At 38.2% G+C, this 7,646-nt stretch overlaps 2 protein-coding genes across 2 annotated transcripts in view; one reads left to right on the forward strand and one right to left on the reverse strand.

Moving 5' to 3' along the window:
- Positions 1 to 2,839, forward strand: part of LOC101310501 (magnesium transporter MRS2-11, chloroplastic-like) — a 4,375-nt gene extending 1,536 nt beyond the window's left edge. Inside the window, exons 6-14 of the mRNA XM_004295597.1 lie at positions 200 to 268; positions 627 to 707; positions 793 to 958; positions 1,059 to 1,104; positions 1,210 to 1,290; positions 1,429 to 1,511; positions 2,118 to 2,161; positions 2,259 to 2,377; positions 2,555 to 2,839. Coding sequence (XP_004295645.1) covers positions 200 to 268; positions 627 to 707; positions 793 to 958; positions 1,059 to 1,104; positions 1,210 to 1,290; positions 1,429 to 1,511; positions 2,118 to 2,161; positions 2,259 to 2,354 — 666 coding nt within the window. The 3' untranslated portion in view covers positions 2,355 to 2,377; positions 2,555 to 2,839. The remainder of the gene's footprint in view (positions 1 to 199; positions 269 to 626; positions 708 to 792; positions 959 to 1,058; positions 1,105 to 1,209; positions 1,291 to 1,428; positions 1,512 to 2,117; positions 2,162 to 2,258; positions 2,378 to 2,554) is intronic.
- Positions 2,840 to 4,082: 1,243 nt separating this feature from the next.
- The window catches only part of LOC101303490 (serine/threonine-protein kinase SRPK-like), a 3,836-nt gene continuing 272 nt past the window's right edge, over positions 4,083 to 7,646 (reverse strand). Inside the window, exons 2-5 of the mRNA XM_004294000.1 lie at positions 7,412 to 7,575; positions 6,285 to 7,268; positions 4,807 to 4,854; positions 4,083 to 4,658 (exon numbers count right to left, since the gene is read on the reverse strand). Of these exons, the coding sequence (XP_004294048.1) occupies positions 4,272 to 4,658; positions 4,807 to 4,854; positions 6,285 to 7,268; positions 7,412 to 7,575 (1,583 nt within the window). The 3' untranslated portion in view covers positions 4,083 to 4,271. The remainder of the gene's footprint in view (positions 4,659 to 4,806; positions 4,855 to 6,284; positions 7,269 to 7,411; positions 7,576 to 7,646) is intronic.

The raw sequence follows: 7,646 nt of genomic DNA on the forward strand, positions 1-7,646 counted from the left end.
GTATCTCTCTCTCTCTCTCTCTCTCTCTCTCTCTCTCTCTCTCTCAAAAAGAGAAGTGGAAAGTGATTTGTATCTTATTGTCCATATTCATGATCCTGTATATACCCATCTACATGATATGTGTTTGACTTCCCATTCTAAAACATTCAGTATCAGAGTGATAAAGAATAAAGATCTTTCGTCTTTGCGATTCTATCAGGTTGTTGAAGCAGCATTGCTCTCAAGAATACAGCGCTTGGAACGAAAATTAATGGATTTAGAACCTCGTGTGAGTATGAGAACATAGTGAGTATTATGCAGTCTGCTATTTTGGCTTAAATATTATTTCTTCTCTTTGTATAAACTTACAACATGTCAAAAAACTATCTTTTGGTTCACAAATCTAAACATCTTATGTACAATTTGATATGGAATATACTTGTTATAGTATTGTGGAAATATACTTTGATGAAAAGTGCTTCATGTAATTGTTTCCTTAGAATTGCCTTCCAAATAGGAAAGAGAAATGAAATAATTGATCAAACAATATAATACTTTTGTCTATACTTTGCCAAGAATAGATGTCTTTCCCTCTGCAAAATCACTGGTTCCAGTGGACATATGGTTAACTTCTTCGATTTGTTTAGGTTCAAAATATTCTAGCGGTTTTGCCCAACAAGTTAACTGCTGACATACTGGAGCAACTTCGTATCAGCAAGCAAACCTTGGTAATGGTTTTGACTTTAGTGGTATACCTGTTTTTAGTGGCATTGAAATCCCTAATCTTTCACTCTTGTTTTTTCTTTTAACTAGGTTGAATTGGGTTCAAGGGCAGGGGCTCTTAGACAAATGTTGTTTGATCTTTTGGAGGACCCTGAAGAAATACGCCGTATCTGTATTATGGGAAGGAACTGCACACTCAAGAGGGGAAACGATGCTGTTGAATGTTCTGTTCCTTCAGAGAAGCAGATTGCTGACGGTAAGTTGAAGTTGTAGTACTTCTAATTTACTTTTGGATAGGTTAACTGGTACAATATAAGCAATCAATGAGTATTATTTTTTATTTTGATAAAATGTAGAAGAAGAGGAAGAAATTGAGATGCTTTTGGAAAATTATCTTCAAAGGTTAGTCCCCGCCATACACCATCACAAAAAGAAAAAGAAAAAAAGTGTCTGGCCAGTATGGTTATTCATCATGGGAGTTGACCTTGCTGCTTCTTGTGTTTGCAGATGTGAATCTTGCCATGGCCAGGCTGAAAGGCTTCTTGATTCTGCTAAAGAAATGGAAGATTCTATAGCTGTTAACTTGAGGTTTGAATGTTGTTCTGTTGTGTGTTGTCATGTTTTATAGCGAATCTCTGAACAGAAAAGAAAAGAAAAGTTGGTTAATTCCTGGTCTTCAGATTTACTTTTCTCACAGTCAACACCAATTTTAACTTCATTTATCAGTTCTCGGAGGCTTGAGGTTAGCAGAGTGGAATTACTCCTTCAGGTCGGGACCTTTTGTGTGGCACTGGGTGCTCTGGTGGCAGGTATGTCCTGTTACATATGTATATATAGTACCTCAGTCACATGTAATACTTCTGCAAGTCGTTTTTATACCAATGCGTATGAGGTTCTATACTTTTCTTCAGAGTCTGGCTCATCATTGTACCATCTAGGAACTTGCCATGTGCTCTAGTGTCCATGATAAATAGGTATGCCTAAGCTAGATAAGAAAACCACTATAGCCACCCCATAACCACCCCATATATAAGAAAACCACTACAATACGCACACGCGGTGCTTTGGGTAGGGGGATTGGATGTCAATTTCATTAGTCGATAATAAGATGACTTACTAAGAAGTAACTGAAAAAGTTAGTTCTAAATATACTCTTAACTTAAATTTTCTCTGTTGTATCTGTTTTTTGAACTTGCAAAGCAGCAATTGTGAATAACCAAATAGCTAGACTTTGGAGTCACAACAGATGGATGAGAGTTAGAACATGCATATCAGACCTTGTATAAAATTAGGGTTGAATTCTTGAAGTAATTCCTTTTTTTCACCACCAAATTTCTCTTTTGAATCCTGAGTCCGTATTATTGGTATTCAAGTATGGGCCTATGTTAAGTTTTTTGTTTCCTTTTTAATTGCAGGTATATTTGGCATGAACTTGAGGTCCTATCTTGAAGAGCATGTGGTATGTTACTTGCTGAAGCTAACTTGATGCAGTTCACTTACATTTTCATTAAGTTTATGAAGCTAATGCAGTGTTCTTATTGCTTGACTTGGTGCAGTTCGCATTTTGGGTCACAACAGCTGGGATAATCGTTGGTGCTATTGTGGGATTCTATCTTATGTATTCGTATCTCAAGACACGAAAAATATTGTAAATAGAAAAGAGATTCAAATACAGGTAAAGGTAAAACTTTTTGAATTTAGCATTGCTGAATCTTTTGGTGGTATTATTGTACCTTATGAAACTTGGTCTGTGTCTGGAGTGTGTTGGTCCTGATACTTCCAACTAAAATCATAGGGATTTATGTACAAGTGTATAACTTAAATACTTAATAGCATCTCATCCATTTTACAGGTAAATTCTGAGGTCAAGAACATTCATCAACGACATTGGGATGGTACCAAGTTCTTTGCACAGTATTATTTCGTCATTATATATGAACTTGTATGCGATATCTCCAACAAGATTGCAGCATGGCGGCCTGTCAAGACAAGCAAGTTATTTTGACTTTGCCAATTTGCGCAATTACCTATACACAATAGGCAGTCTTCTTCTAGTGGAGGAGTTGTTGGAGTTGTAGCCCGTATATTTTGGCTACAATGAAAGCTGGAGTGTCTTCTTGTAAGCAGTTGAGAAGTTGAACAAATTTCATTCTTGAAGTAATAAATTGCTCGAGTAGAGGCCTTTACAAAGCCAAACTTGTGTGTACTTCGCTTGAGCTTTGGCCTTGGTGTTACAAATAGCAATTATAGAAACTTTGGAATTAGCCCTAGAGTGGAGACAAGTAATCTTTCTTTTTGTTTTTGTTTTTATGGTTTAGAACCTCCAGTTTGTTTCTTTACATGGTATCATTTTTCACTTGCACTCTGAAAACGATAATCACTTTACTACAGTGGAACTAGCAAGTACAATGTTGAGGTGGTACGCCACAACATCTGTAAATTCTAATTCCTTTGCAAGCTTGTGAGCTTCAACGTTAGACTCGCAACAAACATGGAAAAAGTGGAGCTGGGCAAAGAAGATACCAACTACTAACCTTCCGATTTCAGAGCTGTCCTCTCCCTCCCCTACTGCAACTGCAAGCAGTCGGTCTTAACCATCACCGGAGCAAAACTAAGCTCCACTGCCAGCAAGTACGCTGCCGTAGCAGGAGTGCAGACTGCAGAAAATCAACCTTGCAACACACTCCACGCACTAGTTTACCTATCCAATTACACACTACCACACCCAGACCTCCGGTGGCCATCCTCAGTCTAGCAACCTTCACAGGGCCTAGTAGCCTTAAAAGTTAAAAGCCAAGAAAGAATTCTAGACTTGATTGAACTATTGAGCAAGGATACTGTCCTGACCAAACTCGTCTGTAGTTCTCCTCCCAGATACCCCAAATCACCAGCAGCATGTAAAGCAAAACTATCACCTTTGAGCAAGCATAAACAACGAGCAAGCCAATCTAACATAGATCCCAACCGAGCACCATTTGACAACATTGATGCCAAATCATGTTAACAACCAAGAAGATCACCCCACATCCCACAAAGCTACAATCCCTGCTTATATGTTCCACTGACTCATCCCCATCATTACAAAAAAGTGAAAAACATTAAGCCTCGATGTCCTGAGTCAGAAAATCACTCTTCTAATTTCTCTAGATTACATCACTGAATTAATTTTTTTTTTCTTCTTTTTTCTTTTACGAAAGATTACCCTGCGAGCAGTACTTTGAGATTATTCAGGCAGAATATCCCTAATTCTAATATCCCTCCTGAAATGAGTATAGCTTTGTTAAAGAATCAAGAAACAACCCTATCGAACTGGCAAAATGTACAATTAAACAAACCTAGCTAGCAGAAAGTTTGATAAGTGAACTCTTAAAAAAAACAATAAATTGTAAATGAACAATGATATTGTGTGTTCCAAAAATGGGCAGACAAATTGCATTACAACTGGTTAGCATTAATCAAAGATACACATCCCCAGGACAAAAAAAAATGAACTGTGGAAAGTGAGAAAACTATAAGAAAACAAGTGGCAAGAATACAACATAGTATAACACCTGAATCCACCACTGTCGTCACAAATGTGGTACATGTTGGGAGTCCTTAACATGTTTTGAAGATTCATCAATGGCTATGTTCGCCATTCCTGCCACCATTGCTTCCTTCTCATCAACCTCCCTCTTCTCCAAAATACTACCATTTCCAGCCATAGAAGGCTCAAGAAGCCGTGGACCTGGATTGAGCCATGGATGGCTGAGGCACTGCGCAGCTGTTGGCCTCTTTTCAGGGACATAATCAAGTATGGGCACTAGAAAGTTAGTCATGTCATTTGCATCTTGCTCGCTGAAATTGTACTTTTCCATTAGCACCTTATTAAGAGGCCAGAAACGCAATTGCCGGATATGTTTCAAATCCCCAGATCGGTTAAAGAAGTCTCGTGAATGGCGACCACCTAATGCAATCTGGATAAAAAATTATAATGAATATTTACCCTTTCTTATTGGCAAGTAGAAAATCTCACATAATCTTTGGATAATCGGACTCTTCTTTAAAAAAAAAAAAATGCAGCACGAGTATTTCATATGAATATCATTAGCATTGTGCTCTCACCTTCTTCGGAATTTTTCCAAGAAGTTCCATCATCAATGCCAGGTGGTCCTGCAAAGTGAGTTTAAAAATAAATCCCATGGAACTTGAATTATAACAGGGTGGAAACAGGGAAAAGCAAGGCGCCAGTTATGCATTTTTATACGCATGCTCAAAGTTACAAGGACAACAGGGTGGAAACAGGGTGTATGCCGACATTCTGAACAGTTTGTTCGAAGAGAAGAGATGTCTCAGACAACAAGGATTTTAAATCATCATAAACTGCAGTCTAGAATCAATCAGGAATGGCCCCATGAAAATTATTGAATTAATATATAGAAAATTCAGTAATGGCTCAGCAGGGGAAAAAAAGAAGAAGAAAAAAAGAGGACGTTATAGATTCTATAATGGTGCTGTTGAATTTATCAAAACAAAACAAAGTAAGACGAAACTGCTAAAAGGGGATCACTCAAGAAAATGTACAAAAAGAAAGAATCACTTTAACAAGAGAATGTAGTTCTAATGGCACCAGGTCCATGGATAGCCTAACATTAAGAATATAAGTTATCTAACAGGAAGATGAACTGAATAAGGCCATCAATATATGTAACTGCAATTCGGAACTGCATAAGGTGGTAAGCAGTTAAATATAGTGGCACAATAACCATATGAGTTACGGAACAATTCATCATAAGGTCTAGGTGCAGGTGTAGGTTTTAATATTCCAACTTGAAACCAAAAGTTCCATGATCACCACCCCTCTTCATCAGTAAATAAAAATTTCAGCAGCTAAATGAAGATTAAATTCGTCCTATCTTCCCCTACTTCTCCCCACATGAGGGATGACAAAAGTGCCCATCGGGCATCCAACCATTAACTTCTGTCCCTCCTCCCTCTCATCCACATTATAAGGTGGAGGAAAACAGGACATTAATGGTGGCTGCTTGGTACACTGGTTTTTTTTTTTTCTCCCTATCTCTACCCACTTACTCATTTAGTCAGTTTCCTTGCATGATTCCAGAGCGTGGTGGCACCGTTAACACCCTTGGCTTTATGTTTAAGTCATTAAAATTATAACTATAATACGTGGAATTACAAGAAAATACAACATAATAAAATACAAAGGCTAAAGAACAAATAAATAAAAACGAGGGTAAGCAGATAAATTCAGGGTTCAAATACTTTCACCATTGGAAGTAATTTAACTGTTAGGTTTAATTTCAAAAAAATAAAAAAATAAAAACTGTTAGTTATAGAGAGTATGAACAACGGATCACAGATAATGAGACAATAACAACATGCATAGAATCAACCATTGTGAAAACAAAAATTTTGGTGGCTGTTCAAATATATACATATGTGCATGTGTATATGACCCGTATGAAACAAAACTTCAGTATCCACAAAAATATGAAATTAGAACAATCAGGCAATGAAGTACTGCAAAAGGTCAAAATTTCTTTAACAAATATAAAAGGGATGATCAACAAAACTGCAATTACCTCATCTTTGTCATATTTGTCACCACTGTGTGGATCAAAAAGAACATCACCAGTGGCTAGCTCAAAGCAAACACAAGCAAATGACCACATATCTGCTGGAGTAGAGTATTTATCTCCAAGAATAACTTCCGGGCATCTGTACTGCCTTGTCTGTATATCACTTGTGAATTGCTTATATGTCCAACAAGCACTTCCAAAATCAACCAATTTGCATTTGAGGTCTGCAGCTGCGATCAGCTTCTTCCTTGTTGAAGGGTCTGGTCTTTTCTGATCTTTATTCCCTTGGTGATTGTCTTTTACTTCTTCACCAGAAGTTGATTCATCCTTAACAACAGAATTCTTCACTTGTTCTTCCACAGCATTCCCATTTGATTTCACTTCGTTAATAGAATCATCTGGACTAACTACGGAGGAATCTGCCTCAGCATCCTCAGAGGTTTCCATCCCTCCACAACCCTGAGTTGTCTTCTTAGCCTTTTTCCGAATCTTCTTTTTCTGATTCTTGGTAAGATCCCCATTCGACTTCTTAACATCTTTTGAAGCCCCAGAAACCGTCGCAGTCTTATCATTTCCAGTTGGAAGGACAAGAGGAACACCTGATTTCCTTGGATCTTTAGACGGATCAATCATCGACAAAAGCAACACATTCTCCGGCTTCAAATCAGTATGTATAATCGAAAGCTGACGGTGCAAGTAATCCAAACCCACCAATATATGAAACACAATCTCTTTAACCATATGCAACGGCGTCCCCCTATAATCACTATACTTAATAACAGTCAAAAGATTATCCCCAAGATACTCGAAAACCATACAAACATGCTGCCCATTCGGACCTAAATGCTTAAAATTGTCCAAAAGCTTGACAACAAATTTCTCATCACCGGGGTCTCCCTCAGCAATCTGGTTGAGAATCTTAATCTCATCCATTGCCGCTTCGGTGTACATCTTAGCACTCTTCTGAATCTTCAAAGCTACATAACGCTACACATAACATCAACAATTTCAACAAATCAAAATGCACTAAAATTTCCAGCTAAATTTACTCAAACCAAAAAACCATATATAACAAAACTAGTTCAAATTACTAAGAGCTAGCATCATCAATTGGAAATTGGAGAGCTTACGGAGGAGTGAGTGTCCCAGGCGAGCCAGACGGTGGAGAAGTGGCCCCAACCGAGCTTGGTCTGAACAACGTAGCGCCCATTTTTGAAGGAGTCACCAATCAGGACGGCGTGGTAGCCTCCTTTCCTGTAATCGTCGGTGCCCTCGTCCTCCGACGAGTAGTCGCTGACGTCGTCGCGATCGTCAGCCATAGAAAAGAGAGAGAGAGAGAGAGAGAGAGAGAGAGAGAGGAGGAAC

The sequence above is a fragment of the Fragaria vesca genome, linkage group LG3, assembly GCF_000184155.1.
Source record: "Fragaria vesca subsp. vesca linkage group LG3, FraVesHawaii_1.0, whole genome shotgun sequence".
Classification (NCBI taxonomy): Eukaryota; Viridiplantae; Streptophyta; class Magnoliopsida; order Rosales; family Rosaceae; genus Fragaria; species Fragaria vesca.